The 23,967-nt window shown below is 39.7% G+C and overlaps 1 protein-coding gene across 1 annotated transcript; it reads left to right on the top strand.

Moving 5' to 3' along the window:
* Positions 1-21,812: 21,812 nt before the first annotated feature.
* Positions 21,813-23,296, top strand: LOC132372445 (major facilitator superfamily domain-containing protein 1-like). The gene is given in 2 exon segments (XM_059934519.1): positions 21,813-22,939; positions 22,942-23,296. Coding segments are annotated over 2 exon segments (1,404 nt in total). The 5' UTR covers positions 21,813-21,840; the 3' UTR covers positions 23,247-23,296.
* The last annotated feature ends 671 nt before the right edge of the window (positions 23,297-23,967 follow it).

Here is a 23,967-nt window from a genome sequence, read left to right as displayed (position 1 = left end):
ACCAATGACTTGGCACTAAGCCTGAGATGATGCCAGGAAAGTGTATTCTATTGCCTGAAATACTGGATAACTGATTAGCACAATCCTAAAATCACCTAGGGAGGTGTATAAGGCAATTGGAATACTTTTTATTCGAAAAAGTACATGAAACTTCCCATGCAGAAAACATTGAACTAGAAGAAAATAACCATTCTAAGTAGATGATATTCAGTATCACCAAGAAGCCAAGTGATAGACAAGCACAGCCCTTAAGGGTCCTTGGCTTTCTATTCATTTTCTGCCTTACGTATATTGTAAACGTAATCCCATAACAATTCACTGATTCTTGACACTAAAGATCTTTTATTTTCTCATGAGGCCATGCTGTGAGGTTGTTTGGAAATGCCAATTATTAAAATATTAAATCAAGTAACTAGTATATACTTTAAATGAATTTAGGCATAGAGATAGACAAAATCTACATGGGAAAAAAAACCCAATATATTTACTGTTCTTTTGTTGAAAGATGGTATCAATTTGTTGTTTCCTCTGTTTATGAATGTGAATGAGTGTGAGTAAAGCCACACTACACGTTACTCACAGTCTGCATTTTGAATTAAAACTCTCTCATGATCAAATTGTCATTTTGTTTAGTATTGGTGACATACTTTCACAACTTTCTCATCACTGGCACCAGGATGTAGGATGCAGTTGCCTGCAGCTCACATACTCTCTGAGAATGACTTTAGGTCAGTTTGTGTGCCTCCACCAACCTTGCCAAAGTAATAATGACAGAGCTCTGAAACCATATCCACAAGCACGCAGGAACCCAGTCATGAGTTTACACCAAGTTCATGACAGTAGACAACTCGGAGGAAATGAGTTCACGTAGAACACGCCACTCCTCATACTTACTCAACATTGAAAACCACCACAGAGCAACTACAATGACAACATTCTGACCAAGAGTAATTTATATTTGTATTACACTCCATAATAAAATATTTTCCCATAAATTATTTCACTTGTTTTTCAAGACACCCTCTGAGACAGGCAGACCATTTTACAAATCACTTGAGATCAGTCATTCAATTTTTCATAATTGGAAAATACCTACTGGGTTTCTCCACCTGAATAATGTTTACCATAATACTGAAAATCCAGGAGAGCTTGTAATATACTAGTAAACACTAAACCATAAACCATAGGTTGACGTAACCCAATGAAGCATATTGGGTGTGCTTCATTGTGCTTCAGTACAATGAAGCATACTGGTGATCTGCTAGAACTACATTCTCTGCTGATGAAATTCATAGATGAAATTCATCTATCAGCCAAATAGTTGGCCCTGCCCCACGTAGCAAGAAATGACATTTCCCTCTAGATCAAGGGATGCCACTAGCAAGTGAAAACCATGGAGTCACACAATCAAATTTGCTTTTTGAATATATCAAAATGATATCAGTACCAAAATATATTTGAGATTATCTAGATAAAAAAACAGAGGACCCGGGCTTCCCTGGTGGCGCAGTGGTTGAGAGTCTGCCTGCTAATGCAGGGGACACGGGTTCGAGCCCTGGTCTGGGAAGATCCCACATGCCGCGGAGCAGCTGGGCCCGTGAGCCACAATTACTGAGCCTGCGTGTCTGGAGCCTGTGCTCCGCAACAAGAGAGGCCGCGATAGTGAGAGGCCCACGCACAGCGATGAAGAGTGGCTCCCACTTGCCACAACTAGAGAAAGCCCTCGCACAGAAACGAAGACCCAACATAGCCATAAATTAAAAATAAATAAATAAATAAAAATTTAAAAAAAAAAAAAAAAAAAAAAAAAACAGAGGACCCGAAGGTTACATTTTATCAAGTTCCTACATAGCTAGTAGCAGAGTCAAGGCTGGAACTTGCTTCTAACCTGGAGTCCAGAAATTAGCGTTTCAGAAACGTGAAATAATTCATCAAAATGGTAAAAACAGAAGTATCTGTGGCCAATAAATTAAAAGTCAAAGAATTTCTGTAATTCACCAGTCTAGCTGAGAATTATTGAGAGTGTGAGGAAACCACACTACCCACATAAGCAGCCAGCAGGAAAGTAAAGTGATCCAGCATTTAGATACAGATAAAAATATAGATGATATAGATATATCCTTTAAAATATACAAATATCCATACCCTTTCATCCACTAATCCAATTTCTAGAATGAACACTAAATTATTTAGAAGGCTGTTTATCTCAAAGTTAATTACAACAGGTAAATAATAGAAATATTATAAATGTCTACCTATACTGAACTGTTAAAATTAAAATGAATTTCTCACAAACATATGGTTACCAAAGGGGAAACGGGGGGAAGGATAAATCAGGGGCTTGGGATGAACACACACACACTACTGTATATGAGGTAGATAACAAACAAGGACTTACTGTATAGCACAGGGAACTCTACCCAATATTCTGTGATAACCTATATGAGAATAGAATCTAAAAAAGAATGAATGTATGTATAACTGAATCACTTTGCTGTACACCTGAAACCAACACAACATTGTAAATCAACTATACTCCAATAAAATTAAATTTTTTAAAAAAAAATGTATCCTTTAAAAAAAATAAAATGAATTTCTCTCTCTCATTATAATGGAATACTATGGAGCCAAGAAAAATCATATTTTAGAAAAATAGCTTATGAGTTAGAAAAATGCTTTAGCATATTTTGATGTATTGATATATGATTTTGATATATTTTGATATAAAAAGTATTTATTAGGTATGATCCTAATTAAGGCAATATTAGAGAATAAGCATATTTAACAAATACATAGACACTGACACACATATAAAAAGACACTAGATCCATTTATGACAAAAATACTCAACAAAGTGGGTATAGAAGGGACATAACCTAAGAAAGGCCACATATGACAAACATACAGCCAACATCACATTCAACATTGAGAACATTTCTTCTAAGATCAGGAACAAGACAAGATTACCGACTCTCACCACTTTTACTCAACATAGTATTGAGAGTCCTAGCCACAACAATCAGACAAGAAAAAGAAATAAAAGGAATCCAAATTAGAAAGGAAGAAGTAAAACTGTCACTGTTTGCAGATGACATGATACTATATAAAAAAAAATACTAAAAACCCCACCAGAAAACTATTAGAATAAATGAATTCAGTAAAGTTGCAGGATACAAGATTAATATACAGAAATCTGTTGCCTTTCTAATAATGAACTCTCAGAGAAATCCATAAAATAATCCCATTTACAATGGCATCAAAAAGAAAAAAATACCTAGGAATAAATCTAACTATGGAGGTAAAAGACCTGTACTTGGAAAACTGTAAGACACTGATGAAAGAAATTGAAGACGCAAGCAAATGGAAAGATACACTGTGTCCATAGATTGAAAAATTAATATTGTTAAATGACCATAATTACCCAAGACAATCTACAGATTTAATACAATCCCTATTAAAATACCAATGGTATTTTTCATAGAACTAGAACAAATAATTCTAAAATTTGTATGAAGACACAAAAGACCCTGAATAGCCAAAAGAATCTACGAAGTTAGTCATCAAAACTGGCACAAAAACAGACATATAGAGGAATGGAACAGAAGAGAGAGCCCAGAAATGAACCCAAGTGTATATGGTCAATTAATCCACTACAAAGGAAGCAAGAATATACAATGGAGAAAAGACAGCCTCTTCAATAAATGGTGTTGGGAAAACTGAACAGCTACATGCAAAATAATGAAACTGGATTACTTTCTCACACCATATACAAAAATTAACTCAAAATGGATTAAAGACTTAAACATAAGACCTGAAGCCATAAAACTCCTAGAAGAAAACATAGGCAGTACCCTCTTTGACACTGGTCTTAGCAACATTTTTTTAAAGCTGGCTCCTCAGCCAAGGGAAATAGAAGTAAAAATAAACAAATGGGACTACATCAAACTAAAAAGCTTTTGCACAACAAAGGAAACTAGCAACAAAACAAAAAGGCAGACTTCTATATGGGAGAAGATATTTGCAAACAATATATCTGATAAGAGGTTAATACCCAAAATATACAAAAAACCCATACAACTCTACGACAAAAAATCAACCTGATTAAAAAATGGGCAGAGGAGCTGAATAGACATTTTTCCAAAGAAAACATATAGATGGCCAACAGACATATGAAAAGACGCTCAGCATCACTCATCATCAGGTAAAAGCAAACCAAAACCACGATGAAGTATCACCTCACACCTGTTGGAATGGCTATCATCAAAAAGACAACAAATGGGCTTCCCTGGTGGCGCAGTGGTTGAGAATCTGCCTGCCGATGCAGGGGACACGGGTTCGGGCCCTGGTCTGGGAAGATCCCACATGCCACGGGGCAACTGGGCCCGTGAGCCACAACTGCTGAGCCTGCGCGTCTGGAGCCTGTGCTCCACAACAAGAGAGGCCGCGACGGTGAGAGGCCCATGCACCGCGATGAAGAGTGGCCCCCACTCGCCACAACTAGAGAAAGCCCTCGCACAGAAACGAAGACCCAACACAGCCAAAAATAAATAAATAAATAAATAAATAAATAAAAACTCAATCTAGAAGTTAAAAAAAAAAAAAAAGACAACAAATAATAAGTGCTGGTGAGAATATGGAGAAAAGGGAACTCTCCTGCACTGTTGGTGGGAATGTAGATTGGTGCAGCCACTACGGAAAACAGTATGGAGGTTCCTCAAAAAGTTAAAAATAGAACTATCATATGATCCAGCAATTCCACTTCTGGATATTTTTCCAAGGAAAATAAAAACACTAATTTGAAAATATATATGCATTCTCATGGTCACTGCAACATTATTTACAATAGCTAAGATATGGAAGCAACCTAAGTGTCCATTGATAGACAAATGGATAAAGAGGAGGTAGTGTATTATATACAATGGAATATTATTCAGCCATAGAAAGAATGAAATCTTGCCATTTGCAACAACATAGATGGATCGAAAGGGTATTATATTAAGTGAAATAAGTCAGAGAAAGACAAATACCATATGATTTCACTTATATGTGGAATCTAAAAAACAAAACAAATGAACAAACAGAAAAAGACTCACAGAGAACAAACTGGTGGTTGCCAGAGTGGAGGGAAGTGGGAGAACTGAAATAGGTGAGGGAGATTAAGAGGTACAAATTTCCAGTTATAAAATTAGTGTTTCAGGCACATTTAAATGGGGATTAGCACTTAGGCAATTCTTCTGGCTCTTAATTTTCTGGAAGTTAAGGCAAAAATGGAGTAGCAGGTTCCTTTTTCTATCTATACAAAACACATTATTCAGGGTTTTTTCCCCCCGGAACTGTAGTCAAACAGGAATTTAGCTTCATTTGAGTCCTTATATGAAAGACCTCATAAAACATTAAGCAGTAACTTCAACTGTGGCCTTAAAAACAGGTAGCATCTTTTAGGCATTGACCCTGTGATAAATCAAAATCCACTATATGAAACTAAATATAAATACAATTCTGTTTGAGATCTGTGAAATCTCTAGCAAGAGATGGGTCCTTATAACATGCATTTAGGTAACAAGTATTTTTAATAAAACCGTAATAATCTATCCTATAATGCTCTAATTTCATTGGTTGAACAAAGGCTCAGTTAGAAGCACAATGTCTCCTTTTATTCAAAAAGAATGCCTTGGGACTTCCCTGGTGGCGCAGTGGTTAAAAATCCGCCAGCCAATGCAGGGGACACAGGTTCAATCCCTGGTCCGGGAAGATCCCACATGCCACGGAGCAACTAAGCCCATGTGCCACAACTACTGAGCCCACATGCCACAACTGCTGAGGTCCGTGCACCTAGAGCCCGTGCTCCGCAACAAGAGAAGCCACCGCAATGAGAAGCCCACGCACCGCAATGAAAAGTAGTCCCCGCTCGCCACAACTAGAGAAAGCCTGCGTGCAGCAACAAAGACCCAACGCAGCCAAAAATAAATAAATTTATTTATTAAAAAAACAAAAATGTCTTTAATATCTCAATATATTAAATTAAAACCAACACCAGTCATTTCCTACAAATATTTTAATAGGTAGTTCATGTGTTTTTGTATGCTACTCATTGAATGTGTAACATACTAAGTCACATCAAAACCCTTTTACTTCAAATTTGAAAATGTTGTATATAAAGTGTTTAACTGCATTCTTAGAAAGAGCATAAATAAAATTATCTAGAAAAGAAGATTGAGGTGATGATGTCAACTTTACCCTACCTTTATGTAAATAACTATTTCACCAGTCATCCAATCAAAGGCAAAACAAAACCAAGAAATGAGTCTTTCTCTTGGCTGATCTAGATGTGCCAACCTCTCCTTGACCTAAATCCTAACTATCATACCGGGTAGCTGCCCGCACTTTGCTTTGCTCCTATCCATGGCCACATCACTGCCTCGTCTATATCCTCAATGACTACGATGCCAAAATGTACCTTTGGGAAAAACATTGCTGATACTTAAGACATCTATCTCAAAAAAGTTATGACATACCCCAGACATCCCTGTTTGCACCCTGATACTGTTATTTTATTCAAACATTTTCATTTCTTACCATGTGCCAGTACGAGACCCTATACAAAACAGACTAGAGACAGATATGTGAGGGGGAAAAATGGAATAAACTATTATATTTGCTATGGTAACATTATGCACATGGTTCAATGAAAAGTAGAGAACGGTCAAGTTTATCTAAATAAGGATAGCAGGCTCATTACTATACACTATGTGTTCATACTCATGTTTTAATAAGCTTCAAAGTGTTCTTTCATTCTAATATATTGGGATTTAAGGATCAAGTGAATAGTCCAACCATTTTCTAGCCTTTATATATGCTTTTTCTACTCACAGCACTCCTGACATAACGTAAAATACAGAGCAGGTATTCATACTACAGCATTTTATTAATACTGTATTATTAATACAAACAGTATTAATTAAATGATCGGTATACGAAGCTGGTAACACCCCTCTCCTATGCCATCTAAGTACCACTTTGGGGGTGTGGTGAATACTTGTCATGTCTGCGGCAATCCAGCATCCTTTGAACACCACACTTTTGACTGAACAGTCTCACACATACTGAGCCCTGTCTCTTCAACACAGAAGCCAGAACTCCAACTTACTTGCAGCAGGGCAAAGGCATGCGATGCTCCCACATGGGACTTTAGTCTGGGAAGTTGGTGACATGAGAAAATAGATGCAGATGTAACCCATCTTTCAGTAAGTGTGGCAGCAGAAGCATCCATCTTTTCAGGTCAGAAAACCCAGAGCTTCTGGGACCCAGTCCAGTATCATCATTGGAAGTTACAATGTCCAGAACAAAATGCGACGTCCGCACTAGGTGGAGACAGCCTTGGTGTCTTTGCTGGAGTAGCCACTGAGGTCTGGTCTAGGTATCGTTTCTGGATGTGCAGTGACTGAGCCAGACACCCTAAGTATAATGCAGATTCTTTGATGCGTCAAATATATTTTAACAAGTTTCTTTCCTGCGTAGTTAAGCTAAGGTGAATTTTATTGTTTGCAACACTGGCACACTTCCAATGGCTGCTGACCGTGGAGGTTCCTCGCAAGGGACATCTGACCCCAAGCCTCCCTGATAATCACAGAGCAGTACCCTCGAAGCAGCCACTTCCCACCCCTCGAGAATACAGACGACGTGTGGATAGTTGCTGGCTCTCTCGGCAGCCTGCTATTCTGCTTCCCCAACAGTCAAAACACAGCTCAACAGCTACCACGTCAGCTGTTGGAAGCAAATTACATTTCTTTGCTCCTGGGTAGCACAAACTTTCACTCCCTTCTTCCAAACCCTAGCACCCAACACTATGAATTTTCTTCACCTCAAGAAGTATCTGTATCTCCCTACTATTTATCTTCAGTCTCTAAACCTCTACATTATAAAACATTTTTCCAAGTTCACAGTGACTAATTTGATAGTTATGTTTGAAAATATTTTCAAAGAGTTTTTGAAAGTCTTAGTGAAGTACTTAAACTTCTCCTTTTACTTCTTAATAGACCTGGTCATTTTATTCAGAAAAAAGTTCTCATAGGGAAGTCACATTACATTTACTTAATTGACTTATCCTGTTAAAGTGTTTGTTCAGTGAGTCGATCCATTATTACAGATCCTACCGGCCTATCTGACATCTATTGGTTCCTTCTGGAATACTAATTTTAGTGGCTTATTTTTGTATAGTATAATTTTAAAAATTAATAGTAGTTTAGTGTCTTCGTCTATAAACCGAAGGATCCACATGTTGTCACTTTTTAACAAGTATAGTTGGCATATGCAGAAATATATATATACGTAAATATACATATACACACACAGTAATTTGTACTCTGTCATAATTCAACAAGACAGGATTGAAATTTGCTTTCATACAGTATATGAAAGGCAATATTACTGAGCAAAGTGTACTATAAGTAAAATGGAGATGGAGTTATACTAATTAACAAATTATTCTCAAGCCTTCGAGCAGCCTCTATTCATATATGAAATACTGTATCAGCTCAAGTCCATGACATCTCATACCACATATGGAGAGTATGTGTGGGATTGTAGGAACCCATTCTGATATTTTGTATTAGATTTTACAACACAGCTACTACTTCAGATATTTGATCAACAACTCCTGTGGGTTGACAAACCTAATAACATCCACCTTTCTGTCTGAGACTTCTATAAGTTCAATTCTAGAGAGTTCACCCTTAGAAAAAAAAACGCATGTGATATAGGAATTAAACAGGATACTGACCAAAGGGGACACTTGTTCCTTGGCCATAAACACTCCCTTTCCTCAATGAGAGTTAAAAGTTGGAGCCTAGAATGCAGGTAGAGATTACAAATACTAAGAAGCATTAATCAAAGCACACATGGGGGATCTTGGCACTAATTCTTTATGTTACTGGTATGAATATACATCACACCATTAACATAAAGAATTATGGAAAAAAACAGAAATTTAGCACCACACCTAGAAAAAGGATCAATACTGATATATAGCCTCAAGACTACATGGGGGACTCCCCTGGTGGCACAGTGGTTAAGAATTCAACTGCCAATACAGGGGACATGGGTTTGAGCCCTGGTCCGGGAAGATCCCACATGTCACGGAGCAACTAAGCCTGTGTGCCACAACTACTGAGCCTGCGTGCCACAACTACTGAAGCCCACGCGCCTAGAGCCCATGCTCCACAACAAGAGAAGCCATCGCAATGAGAAGACTGAGCACCGCAACAAAGAGTAGCCCCCGCTCACCGCAACTAGAGGAGGCCCGCACGCAGCAATGAAGATCCAACACAGCCAAAAATAAATAAATATTTTTTTAAAAAAGACTGTATGGGAATAATAGCAATAATTGACTGCTTATGATATGCTAAGCATTTCCCTAAGAGATTTGTAAGTATTATCTCATTTAATCCTACAACAACACTAAGATCAATCTTTGTAACCCTGTTTTACAAATGAGGTACATAAGGGTACTAAATGTATGACCTTCTCCACGGTCATACACTTAGTACTATTGAAGATGGGACTCAAACTGAGGCAACCTACGCCCAGACCCTGTGCTTTATATGAGTTACTATACTGCCTCTCTATTTTCCCTCTTGGGTCTTTGAAATTGTGTATCACAGATTTCTGACTATGTGATTGAAGTTGTGGGGAGGAAGAAGAGGAAAAAGGGGGAATGCTTAGAGAAATACCTAGTATAAAGACATTTTCCTCCTCTGGGGATTTGAGTGATGTTATTACCCTAAGTAAAAATTGGGAACCAATGTTACTCAAATATTAGTAAATACATATCCTGGCAAAATATGCTTCCAGCTGTTCAAGCTAACAGCTTTTTTTTTTTGGACTGGCTTTTTCAGAGCATTCATGATATTTTTAGCTGTGTTTCCCATATGCATAACAGATTGAACAAGAGGCTATTGCGTTAATAATCAACCAACTCTCAATAATTAGCCACTTGCTTCAACATCAAATGTATTTCACCTGCAGTATGTAGACTTGAGAATTTCTAAAGTGTGCTTGCAAGGTTCATCAAGCTGCCCAGTGCCACAATCAAAACCACACGCTTGATCTGCAGTAACTGCATGTTTCACGTATACATGTATTCTCTGCAAACTGTTTTCTGGTCACTTGAGTCCATAGAGTGGTTGCAACTATGAAAAAAGCACCCCTGGTAAGACAAACTTCCTAAAGGAAGGAAAACAGATCACTTCTATGAGTAGGGTATCATGTCATCATTAATTCAACAAATGGGTATTGAGTGCTACTTTGTAGTACAGGTAAGGAGGATACAGTAGGAATAAACACAGACCCTGTTCTCAAAGAGCTCAGTCTAGTTTATAGAGTAGGCAAGAAAATCAGTATTATGATACACTGATAATTCTTATAAACAAGAAGGCAAAGACATTGTAAGAGCCCAGCAGAGGCATTTAGATGAAGGATAAAGACAGAGTGTATAAATCACACCCTGGGGTTGGATAGGGAAATGCTTCCAGAATAAAGGGCACTCGAACCAAATTTAAAAGACTGAGAGATTTTTATCTAGGTTTACCCTAGCTAAAAGGAATTCCAAATCCAGAGAACATAATCAACAACTGTCTGTAGAAATTGTATCAAAACAGCAAACTACAGGTCGGTTGGTGTGACTGAAGGACAGTGTACATGTGGAGGTGTCATGAGTGATGGAGCTGTAAAGATCTGCCAAAGCCTTGATTCCAAAAGCTGCTTGTCCTAATAGATGCTTATTCTTTTTTTTTTTTAATTTATTTATTTATTTATTTATGGCTGTGTTGGGTCTTCGTTTCTGTGCGAGGGCTTTCTCTAGTTGTGGCAAGCGGGGGCCACTCTTCATCGCGGTGCGCGGGCCTCTCACTATCGCAGCCTCTCTTGTTGCGGAGCACAGGCTCCAGACGCACAGGCTCAGTAGTTGTGGCTTATGGGCCCAGCCGCTCCGCGGCATGTGGGATCTTCCCAGACCAGGGCTCGAACCCGTGTCCCCTGCATTGGCAGGCAGATTCTCAACCACTGCGCCACCAGGGAAGCCCTAGATGCTTATTCTTTGATGCTCACATATCCCCTTTGTTAAAGATAAATAAGTATATGACAAAGAGCGTAAGTGGAAAACAACTGCACAGGTTCTGATGAAACAGGGTAGACTGAACAAATAGAAGATTGAATAAATGAAACTCCACTAACATAAATGGACTAAAAGAGAACAGTTACTAAATAAAAAGTGAGTGATCCACCAGACAACTAGAATGAATACAACAGCAAATGAGAGATGTTAACAAAATTTTGGAACATGGAAAGCAAATGAATGGACAGTAACCGATTTAACAGATCTGAGACAGTTGAATACATTCAGAGGATGAACAAATAGGACCCATGACCAGTTGTACTGCAGAATCCCAGAAAAGTACAGGAATTAGAGGCAAAGAGTGTTTATGAAAGTGGCTATGAGGGCTGGGGCAAGTACCACTCCTGCACCTTGGAAAAAGAAAGTCTGCCATGGAGAATGCAAACCAAAAGGCATAGTAGAGGGAGGGCATGAAGTACCATGTCACAAACAAAGGGATGATGTGAAAATCTACATGTTGAAGGGTGGTAGTCCTAGGCTTCGGGGATGCTGGCCGCCAGACTTATACCCCAAAAACAGGACATGAAAAGATTCATCTCTGGAGAAATTAACTGGACCAAGAAGGATGTTTAAACTGATACTTAAAAGACTGGCACAACTTTGAGTAGCATGAGTAGGACATCCCAGGCTGACAGTACAGCGTGTACAGATACACAGTCATGAAGGAGTATGGCAAGTCTCAAAAGCTTCAGCATGTTTGACCAATGGAGTGCATGGTGTGAAGAGTGAGAAATGATGGGGACAAGTACAGGCCCACCCATTAAAGGCTTCTAAGCTAAGGAGAGGTCATTGCATGTTATTTATACACAAGAAAGGGAATTTCCACAGAAGAACGACATGATCAGATTTAGAAAGACAATTCTGGTTGTAGTATAAAAGCTAATCAGGGTGCAGGTAGAATGTAATAATGAGAAACCAACTAGGAGACTGTGACTTTCTTATCTCTAGGAGGAAAACTAGACACTGAACTAGGGCAATTGTAATATTATAGAATAGAGAGGAGAGTCAGGATTCCAGAGACATTTATAAAGTATGATTGAATATATATGTATAACTGAGTCACTTTGTATGCAGAAATTAATACAATGTCGTAAATCAACTCTATTTCAATTAAAAATTTTTAAGAATAAAAAAAAATAAAGTAGGATTAATAGAATATTTTTCTCAACTGGATGTAAGGGAGAAAGGTAAAGCAAAGAGGCAAGGATGAATCTTCTGTTTCTAGCTTAGAAAACAGGAATGGTGATGATGTCATTAACTAAAATAGGGAACATGACAGAACTAATCCCTTTGACAAGGGAAAATAATGTAGTCAATTTTGAGACACAATGTTTAAGTTACCACCAGACATCTAGGAAGAGAAGTTCTATAGAAAGCTGGAAATTATCTACAATTCAGGAAAGAACTCACCTAGAGGTACAGATTTGAGTCAAATTTTTAAAAAATCAAAAACTCTGAATCAGCACAACATGCATAATGAAGCCACGGTAAGGACTGAGGGCATACAGAGGAGGGAAATGCACACCACCACTCCCAGGACTCTTAGCTCCGTGCCTGGGGAAAGCATCACAAAGCTATCGGAGCGCGCTCTCTTGCTAAACCCAAAGAGGATTCCAGAAACCTTCTCGGTATTGCTCCCCCAGCATCCACTACCAACCAACCAGAGTTGGCACTTGAATTAAAAAACTATTTGTCTTCCTGATGCAAAGCCAGAGAAGACAACCAAGGACTGGACTCTGAAGAAAAGGTTCTTAAACATCTTCCACCAGCTTCCTGTGTGTGTGCTGTTGTGAGTATAGGTGAGAATGTGGTGAGAGGATACTGTACATTCATGTGAACCAAACCTTAAAGCATGTCCACATCCATAGGCTTAGCTAACCTTCTTTCTCATTACTGAGTAATGAGGCCACCTGAACTACTGTCCCTCTACAATCCAGCCTCCACATTGCAGCTAAAGCAGAGATTTGATTGTATCACCCTCCACTCTCACCCCTGCTATTAAAACCCCTTTACAGCATCTACTTGCTCTTAAAATAGAGATGAAGATTTTTCACATGGTCTACAAACCTCACTGGGTTTAACCCCCGACTCTCCAGCCTATATTGTACCATGAGCCCCCGCCATCCATCCCCAAACTACCTTCTGTACTGCTTCCCTCCACCACAGGCATTTGAAGATGCTGTCTGCCATCCGGAGGACTCTTGCCATGAGTCTTCGCTAACTCCTAGTCATCCTTTAGGTCTTGGCTTTAATTCCACTTCCACGGAAGCCTTCCATCAATGCTCAGGTATCATCACAGCACCATGTGCCTTTCTTGCAGAGCACTTACCAAAGCTGTAGTTTCACGTGTCCATGTGCCCTGTTTGATTGGCTTTGGTGATGTGAATTTTGATACTGTATTTTCACTCTGGGAAAATATGCCTATATGAAGTACTTGTTAAGATCTGACTTCCATTTTGAAATAAATTAATATGGTTTAAACAGACAAAAAATGATACTTGGCAAATACCAGGACGTATATTTCAATAGCCATTTTAATTCCATCAGAACGATTTCATCATTTCCTAGGAAATTTGCAAACTATTACTGAATAAATAGTCACAGTACTTCCTGAAATTACGTGCAGCTGGAAATCCTGCTGGCTCCAAAAACAGGAAAATGAGAAATCTCTTCTCTCCTTTAATTGGATTTACACACTGATCTTCAAAAATATTACAACCGTTACTGTCCTCAGCACTGTCTCAAGAGTCATTAAGAATCACATTCCCATTTAGTTTAGCTAGCTGTGTGGAACACCTCTTACTTCCTGCCTCTGAGTATCCCTTCTCTATAATAGGTTTTAAATTAAGACCACAAAGCTACTCTAGCCCCTTATCTATAGCAACAACATCCATTTGTGCCATTTCTTCCCTTAATTCTTCCTTAAGTGAAAGATGGGCACCACGGAGTAGAAGCTACTGTCATGGTAATACATGACTGCGAGCATCTTCTTAGCTGGTGAGTAATATACAGCACTGGCCTTCTGATGCATTGCTGACCCAAGCTAACCCAGGAACTATAATGGGGTCCCATTAATGAAAGCACTACATAAATTGTACAGTCTTTCAGCAGCCAAATCCAAGGAGAAACACAAGTTTCACTTGGGCGCTGTTGTCTTAGTTACACATGACAACTCCTGGATACAAATTGTGCTTAAGGCAAAGCTGTGAAACACACACACACACACACACACACACACGCAGCCTCACACACTGCCCATATATCATCCGAAGCTCCTTAGCACTTGGTCTATACTTCCATATACATCTTCACCTTCATTGCCCCAGGCCTTGTGATTCATCCTAGTTACTTAGGCCACACCCAGCTTCACTTGAAGAAAAACAAACAAACAAACAAACAAAAGCCTCAGTCAAAACAACCTACCTGGACTTCTACTTTCTTGGCATATGCTTCAGACCTGGGCCCCTCTAGCCAAAACAGGCTGTTTACCTAATAAACTAATTTGTACTGAGGTATTAAGTTACTAGATTATGCATTTCCCATACCACATACATTTGAAGCTTATTAGGTGAAGCCAGATATGACAGTACCTTCAGTTAAGTGACCAGTGGTGGGAATTTGGGGGAAAGAAAAGTCATCAAAGGATACCAGCTTAGGAACTGGCTATCCATTTGTTCTACCCACACGTATGTATTCACCTTGTTAAACATCCACTAAGGAGAAAACAAGGGATAGCAGATAAGAATAAATCCTAGTTGCCAGAATTCCATTCAATTCAGTAACTGAATTGATACAGTCCCTGAATAGGGTCCCTATTTTCAAGAATCTTACAGTCTGGGGTGCTTGGGTATGTGTCAGTCTTGAAGTCAAAGGCTCTATAACTTACATCCACTAGAATATATGCTCCATGAGAGCAAAGACCTCCTTTTGGCAACTATCAGTTCAGTGTCTTGCACTGAGCTCATTAAATAGTTGGTGAATGAATGAATACTAGTAGTATGGTCTTGCAAATGTTTCTTAGCCCATTTTCCCTTCCATGAAATAGGAAGGACAATATTCACTTCACAAGACTTTTATGTAGATCAGATGACACAGAGATGGATTCCTTTGGCACAGAGAGCTTGCAACATATAAATAAGCCAGACCAGCATACAAGGACATAGACTAGATTAGGAAAATTGATAGTGGAACAGCAGATTTGGAACAATCTGTGTTGAGAGAGCTAAAAATTAACTATACTCTCACTATATAGCTAACCAGGGAGGTGGTAAGAAAGTAAAGGACTGAGTCTTAAATTAATTCCAGATATCCCACAATAATCAAAATATGGTGATGGGGCATCACATGTGATATGCGATCCTTAAAATAGGCATGATAATATAATACTGCTGAGGATCCAGAACATTCTGTTTTGTCCCCAGCTCTCACAATGCTAAAAAGTCATTAATTAATTCTGCGTCCTGGTTATCATTAAAGAGGTTCTAACCAACTAAAGAGTTATTTAAGACCAGTAAATATGAAACATGGGAAAGAGAAATGAAAAACTTTCTGCTGGGCTTTGCTTAACTTTGAAATATGTCTCCATTTTTAACACAGATCATAACTGCCCCTCTCCAATAAAGATCCAAACAAGTAAGAATTTATTTCCAAGGTGATTTAATAGTTAATGAATATATTACTGTATTAGGTACTGTGTCAGACACTAAATCATGTTATTTTGAGTCGCTGTCTCACAAAATCTAGTGTGTTACACAAAGTCCTGCCATCCAATATACAAATACTTTAAATTGTTCCTGCAGTAGGAGTAAAAGAAAAATTGTACTGACTTATTACTGGGAATGTGTGAAATACTGAGCCAGAGCTTGGTAGCTCAGTCAGTACCCTCCGAAGAGAGTTTTCTCCCAAATGACAGAGCATACTTCATGGGGAGAACAAACCTTATTAGCACCAGAGTTTAAACCTGTGATTAGCCATTGAGCCCATAAGATTTGTGACCATGAAACATGTTGCTAGTTCTCATCTTGGAAACCGAGAACAAAAGCAGTATTTGAACACAGTACCTACTGTTTGACCTGTCCTTCATTCCAGTTCCTTAATTATAGCCCATGCAGAGAATATGGTACACTTATCACTAAGCTATCCGGTTCATCATAAAATACATCCATTTGATCATTCAACACACATTAATTAACCACCTATTATGCCCAGGAACTTGACAAAGATAAGCAAGATAAGACCTTGTGAGGGACACAGACGTGGACACAAGTGCTTTACAGCATTTGAAGTGTGACCACTGCAGAACAAAGTCGAATGGAACATAGACCATGAGGGTCAACAAAGTCATCAAAGAAGTGGTGACAACTGAGCTGAATATTAAAGAATCAAAAGAATATTTTTCAGCCACAGGTGATAAAGGGGATCATTCTAGTCAGCAAGAAAAGTATTTCAAAGACACGGATTGAAATAAGCAAACTGATTTTGGGAACACCGAGTCACTTGTCCCCAACAGGTGGAGCAAGAAGAGACAGGAGAGGTAACTGAAAAGGTGGATTAAAGCCAAATCATGAATGTTCTTTATTAATTCATAAACAAATATTCATTGGGCATTTAACTATTTGCTAGAAATTATCCTAGATAATGTAGGCACATGGCAAACAAAATCCCTGCCCTAGAGTCTAGCATATGCTACACTGAAGAATTTAGGCCTTAGTTTGAAAGCAACAGAGTTAAGCAGGAAAAACAGCACAAGCAGATTTACAGAGGTAACTCTTTCGACAGTGTGAAGAATGAACTGGAACAGAGGAAACTAGACACAGTAAGATGAGTCAGAAGGTTACTTCAATAGAGCAGATGAGTCCTGCTTCTGCTATGTCTTCCATGAAATATCATGGTCCTCTCATATACGTATCTTCATCAGGAATCGGTAGAGAATATTCATTCCAAAATTTCATTATTACTTGACTGAGTTCTCACAAGAAATGTGAGTTTTTTCTCAAACCTTCAATTTCTCCACAAAAAATATATGTTTGTTAGAGCCGCATCATCTTGCACCACTAGCTACTATCAGTCATTCTGACTCATTTCCTGAACTTTTAGTTGCTCCAAGAGAACCTCATTTTGTCCAAGACAGTTGAGACAGGGCCAAACAGACTAAAGCCACTTATAAGGGCCCAGTGAAGTCTCAATTTCCAGAGAACCTCCAAAAGAACAGATGAATCAAGACTCCTGGAAGCTAGAGAAGAGGAACTAGAAACCGGTTTCCTTCCTCTAAACCATGCTTTCTGAGGTAATTAGGACCTCCCAGATCTATGAACTTCCAAACTCTATCCATTTCGTATGTATCCGAGTCTCAAGAATTGCCCAAAGCCTTGAGATTCATGTGAGAGAGCCCTAGAAATTTATTCTTTTGTCTATGGAACTTCACACATTTACATTTATTATTTCATTTGCTCCCTGTAACAATCAAAGGAATAAGGCAAATCATATGTAATCGGACCCATTTTAAAGATGGAAAATCTAAAACCGAGAGAGAGCAAGACTTTGACCCAAAGGTATGTGCTAGTAAGTAGCAGAATCAGAACTAGTATCCAGAGACTGACTCCGTATCCACTCCTGGACTACACTCTTTGCTTTACCTCCATAGTGCCTCCTAAGCCATCAGTCATTGCCTCTCTCCTATCGTGCCTACACATCTGCAAAACAATTCCTTGGTCTCCTAATGTTGATAACCTCCTTTTTGTTAACCTAGACTTCATGAAGCAATCACTCTTATTTTCTAAAGCTCAAAGCCATCTATATTAACCACTAAATAAAATCTCTTTCCTTTAATGATCCCCTTCATCTTCCTCTCCAACCTCCTCAGAGCTGCTGAGAAGTTGAGCTCTAGTCAACCCACATCGACCCCAGTAAGCTGCAGGCTATTTTTAGTTCAAGACTGACATATTCAGGCAGCAAAAAGAGCCAGTGAGACGCCAAACTCCGTATCCACCCTGGAAATGAACAAAAATGGGAAGCAAGCTGGCTGGTTCGGTGTCCCTTCAGATTTATTATAAATTGTCCGAGAGAACTTGGTGAATTAGCAGCGAATCCATTCGAGGAATGCTTTGCCTCGGCCAATCCTGGAGCTGACTCTGCTAAACCTAGGCCGCCTGAGGTCTTTCAAAAATATTACTTTCACATGAAGTCCACACAGCTCAACCACTGCCGCCAAGAATGAGGCCCAGAAAGCAGTGGCAAGCTTGGTGCTGGTCCCACTGTGCAGTTACACGAGGTGAGGGGCAGCATCTGAGAGAGGAAAAATCTCCTAAGTAGGAGTCAGAAAATCTAGATTCCTGACCACTTATGAGCCACGTGACACTGAGAAAGTCGGAGCGTGTGGCCTTGCCTGGCAGCCTCTTCAGGATTCCCTCTGCCTCGGCCACACTGAACCCCTTCACCCAAAGTCACACCCTTCCAGGAGTAGCCTGCATACAATGTCTAATCAAGGGCTAAAGGACTGGAAATTCTGGCCCAATGTGAGGCATCTCTGACAGGCCTTTTCAGCTCCAGAGCTCCCCATGGGGTCAGCAGAGGCTGCCAGCCTGGGCCTATATCTAGCTGGGCTCCTCACCTGCCCAACCCTTATAGGTCTCACCCCAAGGAAACTCCCTAATATACAACCATAACAATAACCCCTGTCTCAGAGCGTGAATCCTGGAGGACCCAACATGCAACACCAATAAATCAACGTCATTGACACTAAGTGAACTCCAACAAAATGACACCTCTAACAAGAATCCTCTGAAAATAAAGTTCCTTTATTTAGGTGAAGAAATCTTCACAAACCATGCAAAGTCACACCGGTGCTGCAGGGTTAGAGAAGATCTCTGCTAAGTTCCTGAGGAACAAAAAGACAAATAATCGTAATAAAATGCAGCAGTTCTGGTTCAAGGTGGCAACGTAGAAAGATCCTGAACTCACTTTCTCTCACGGATACACCAGTTCTACAGCTACATATGGAACAACTACCTCTGAAAAAACCTAAAGGCTAACCGAGCAATGACTACACATCAGACCAATGAGAAGAAAACCATATCGAAGTCAAAACAGAAGAGGAGAAAATAGAGAGGAGAAGGCCAGAAGATGGTGACACAGCCACAAGCCAAAGAATACCTGGAGCCACCGGAAGCTGGAAGAGGCAAGGAAGGATCTTCCCCTAGAGCCTTTGGAGGGAGAACAGCCCTGGTGACACCTTGATTTTGGATTTCTGGCCTCCAGAATTGTGAGAAGGTAAATTTCTATTGTGTAAAGGGAAAACATTTTTAAATTATATTAAATTAAATATAGCCTTCTGCTTCCATTTCTTCACAGTTGAGTGAAAGCAGATCCTGGATGCAATCATGGAATCAGAGAACTGTTTTCTCTCCCCTCAGCGGCTTTAGCCTTCTCTACAATCCCCCTGGATTTGGTCCTGTACTACCGCCAGTGCCTGATGCCTTCCTCCTCTCCAACCCCCTCTTTCATATCAGTGGGAAACTAAGAGGACGCCAAAAGCCTGTAACTGTCTCAGACATATCACTGGAATTATATTTCTTGGTTGACAGATTCTGATGGTGGGCTCTGTGATAAGCATTCAGATCCCCTTTTCAGGGCTGAAGGGCTTATTTCCCAGTGGCTGTAAGAGCTGCTGGCAGATTCCTCAACTCTCAGCCCTCTCCAGGAACTGACTTCAGCTGAAGACAGCTGCATCCCCCATAAACAGAAGCCCATAAGATGACTAGTCCGTACACAAGTTTACTGACCCTCTCATCCCAACTCGGGGCAACTCTGCAGGGCCTCCTCAGCTTCTGAGCTCCCCGTGAAGTTGGCTGAGGCTATGTGGAGACTGCATCACAGCCCAATTTCTGCCTCTGCCCAATGCCTCTTCCTTTCCTTCCCCAACAAATACTGGGCCCCTAATAAGTTCCCTGCACACTAATGTCTGTCTCAGAGTCTGCTTCAGTTAGTACCAGTACCCTCTGAGAAACCAAATATGAAGATGAGATTTTGGTATTTCAATATTCCCTGGCTGACTAGCAATGAGAACCCCATCACTGGTGGTGGATCTCAGGTAACTCCAGGTCCTCCTACCTGCCCTCCACCTACTCAACATGGACCAGAAGGAGCCAGAAGAATATTATAAAACTAGATTCTAAGAAACCTGGATTGAAGTAGACAGTGCAATTGTTATTTTCACCCGTGGTGAACTGGGATGACACACCAGTGGGAAGAAATGGTTTAGCAAGTGCAATGTATCAGGACTTGGAGAATCTGAGGAAACAGACATTCTAAGAAAAATATAATTAGAGCAGTTTCTGAGAATTTATGCTCTGGAGAAAAAGAATGAAAGTCTGGTGGTTATAAATCATTAATTAAAAGCTATATGTGAAATAAAGTTGGAGGACTCATACTTGCTGATTTCAAACTTACTACAAAGATACAGTAATCAAGATAGGGTAGTACTGGCATAAAGATAGACATATAAATCAATGGAGTCCAGTAATAAATTCATACATTGATAGTTTTTGACAATGGTACCAAGTCTATTCAATAGGGAAAGAATAGTCTCTTGAATAAGTGATGTTGGGACAACTGGATATCCACATACAAAAGAATAAGGTTGAACCTCTAACTCAGAATATACAAAAATTAACACAAAGTGGATCAAATACTTAAATTTAAGAACTGAAACTATAAATAAGTTCATTTATATCATTTTTTAAGATTCCACATATAAGCGATATCATATGATATTTGTCTTTCTCTACCTGGCTTACTTCACTCAGTATGATAATCTCTAGGTCCATCCACGTTGCTACAAATGGCATTATTTCATTCTTTTTTATGGCTGAGTAATAACTCAGGCACAGAAAACAAACTTATGGTTACCAAAAGGGAAGGGGGAGAGGGATAAATTAGGAGTTCGGGATTAACATACACACACTACTATATATAAAAATAGGGCTTCCCTGGTGGCGCAGTGGTTGAGAATCTGCCTGCCAGTGCAGGGGACACGGGTTCGAGTCCTGGTCTGGGAGGATCCCACATGCCGCGGAGCAACTAGGCCCGTGAGCCACAATTACTGAGCCTGCGCGTCTGGAGCCTGTGCTCCGCAGCAAGAGAGGCCACGATAGTGAGAGGCCCGCGCACCGCGATGAAGAGTGGCCCCCACTTGCCGCAACTAGAGAAAGCCCTCACATAGAAACAAAGACCCAACACAGCCATAAATAAAAAAAAAAAGAAATACAAAAAACAAAATATATATATATATATACACATAACCAATAAGGACCTACTGTACAGCACAGAGAATTATACTCTGTATCTTGTAATAATCTAACAATGAATCTGAAAAAGAATAGATATATATATAACTGAATCACTTTGCTGTACAACTAAAACTAACACAACATTGTACATCAACTATACTTCAATAAATAAATAAAGAACTAAAACTATAAAACTCTTAGAAGAAAATATAGGGGCAAACCCTCACGACCTTGGATTTGGCAATGGTTTCTTAAACATGAAACCAAAAGTACAGGCAGCAAAAGAAAATTAGATAAACTGAACTTCACTAAAATGAAAGATTTCTGTGTATCAAAAGTACACTATCAGGAGTCACTGTCGTCTCTCGGTCTCCCATCGGCCCGATGGAGGAGGAGGAGGAGGAAGCGAGGGCGCTGCTGCCTGGCGGCCCCAACGAGGCCGGCAGAGGCGCCCCCGTTACCCCCCCTGCCCCCGGGGCGCTGCCGGCCCTCTGCGACCCCAGTCGCCTGGAGCACCGGCTTTTGGTGCTGTTGCTGATGTGCTTCCTTGGTTTCGGCAGCTATTTTTGCTATGACAATCCTGCTGCCCTTCAGACTCAGGTTAAACGGGATATGCAGGTGAATACCACGAAATTCATGATGCTGTATGCCTGGCATTCTTGGCCCAATGTAGTTTTGTGTTTCTTTGGTGGCTTTTTGATAAACTGCGTATTTGGAATACGATGGGGCGCCGTTATGTTTAGTTGCTTTGTTTGCATTGGACAGGTTGTTTTTGCTCTGGGTGGAATATTTCACGCTTTTTGGCTGATGGAATTTGGAAGGTTTGTGTTTGGGATTGGTCGGGAGTCCTTAGCAGTTGCCCAGAATACATATGCTGTGAGTTGGTTTAAAGGCAAAGAATTAAACTTGGTGTTTGGACTCCAACTTAGCATGGCTAGAATTGTAAGTACAGTAAACGTGAACCTCATGGGATGGCTGTATTCTAAGGTTGAAGCTTCACTGGGTTCTGCTGGTCACACAACCCTTGGGGTCACACTTATGATCAGGGGTATAACATGTATTCTTTCACTAGTCTGTGCCTTGGCCCTTGCTTACTTGGATCAGAGAGCAGAATGAATCCTTCATAAAGAACAAGGAAAAACAGCTGAAGTTATCAAGTTAACTGATGTGAAGGACTTCTCCTTACCCCTGTGGCTCATATTTATCATCTGTGTCTGCTATTATGTTGCTGTGTTCCCTTTCACTGGACTTGGGAAAGTTTTCTTTACAGAGAAATTTGGCTTTTCCTCCCAGGGAGCGAGTGCTATTAACAGTATTGTATACGTAATATCAGCTCCCATGTCCCCAGTATTTGGGCTTCTGGTGGATAAAACAGGAAAGAACATCATCTGGGTTGTGTGTGCAGTGGTGACCACTCTTGCTTCCCACATGATGCTGGCCTTCAGGCTGTGGAACCCTTGGATTGCTATGTGTCTCCTGGGACTCTCTACTCATTGCTTGCCTGTGCATTGTGGCCAATGGTAGCATTTGTAGTTCCCAAACATCAACTGGGAACTGCATATGGCTTCATGCAGCCCATTCAGAATCTTGGGTTGGCAGTCATTTCCATCACTGCTGGCATGATATTGGATACTTGGGGATATCTGTTTTTAGAAGTTTTCTTCATTGCCTGTGTTTCTTTCTCACTTTTATCTGTGGTCTTACTCTACTTGGTGAAGCGTGCCCAAGGTGGGAACCTAAATTATTCTGCAAGACAAAGGGAAGAAATGAAACTTTCTCATGCAGAATGAGAAGTTTAAATGACTGTGTCATGAGAATGGGCTGCACACATCATTGGTTTGAAAACTTCCATTTTTTTTTTTTTTTTTTTTTAATTTAGAGTTTAGTCGTTAGGAAAAATAATGGTCTGGGGAATTGTTATATTTATATTTTGAATACATCTATTTTAAAGTATAACTGTGAGGACTATTTTAGTCTGTGTCTTTTGTATTGCTGAAGAATTCTGCTTTGGAATAGGCTCATCAATGATGAAGTTTAGAAAATTGCATCTGGTACATGCAGGTGATTTTGAGTAAGGACAGTAAATAATGGAAATCTTTGGATCTTGTATTGAGATAATTTCCACAAAGTGTATCTTAGGAATATGGCCTTTTCTTTATCTTAAAGCAAAAAAAAAGTTTTTGAGGGGGTAGAAAGGATATTTTATATAGAATAAACAATGGCATTTTAATAGGCATTCCCTTTTGTAATAGGGAACATTTGGAAGATATTTTTATGAAGTCTCATTTCCACAAATAGCAGATTGTGTTCTGCTCTCTTTAGTTACCAGAAGTTGCTGAGCAGTGACCCTTTTGAGCTTCTTTATTTCTGTTACTGAGGACCCTAATCCCTTAGGGACATAATTTTGTGGTACAAACTTTCTGTATGGTTTTTCTTATAGTCCAATTAATTACTAAAAAAAGTCCTGTAAATTATGATAATTGCATATCTACAAGGATAAACGAACATTGC

This window comes from Balaenoptera ricei, chromosome 10, assembly GCF_028023285.1.
Source record: "Balaenoptera ricei isolate mBalRic1 chromosome 10, mBalRic1.hap2, whole genome shotgun sequence".
NCBI classification, from domain to species: Eukaryota; Metazoa; Chordata; class Mammalia; order Artiodactyla; family Balaenopteridae; genus Balaenoptera; species Balaenoptera ricei.
The sequence above is the reverse complement of the archived record's forward strand: the minus strand, read 5'-3'. Positions and strand labels throughout refer to the sequence as shown.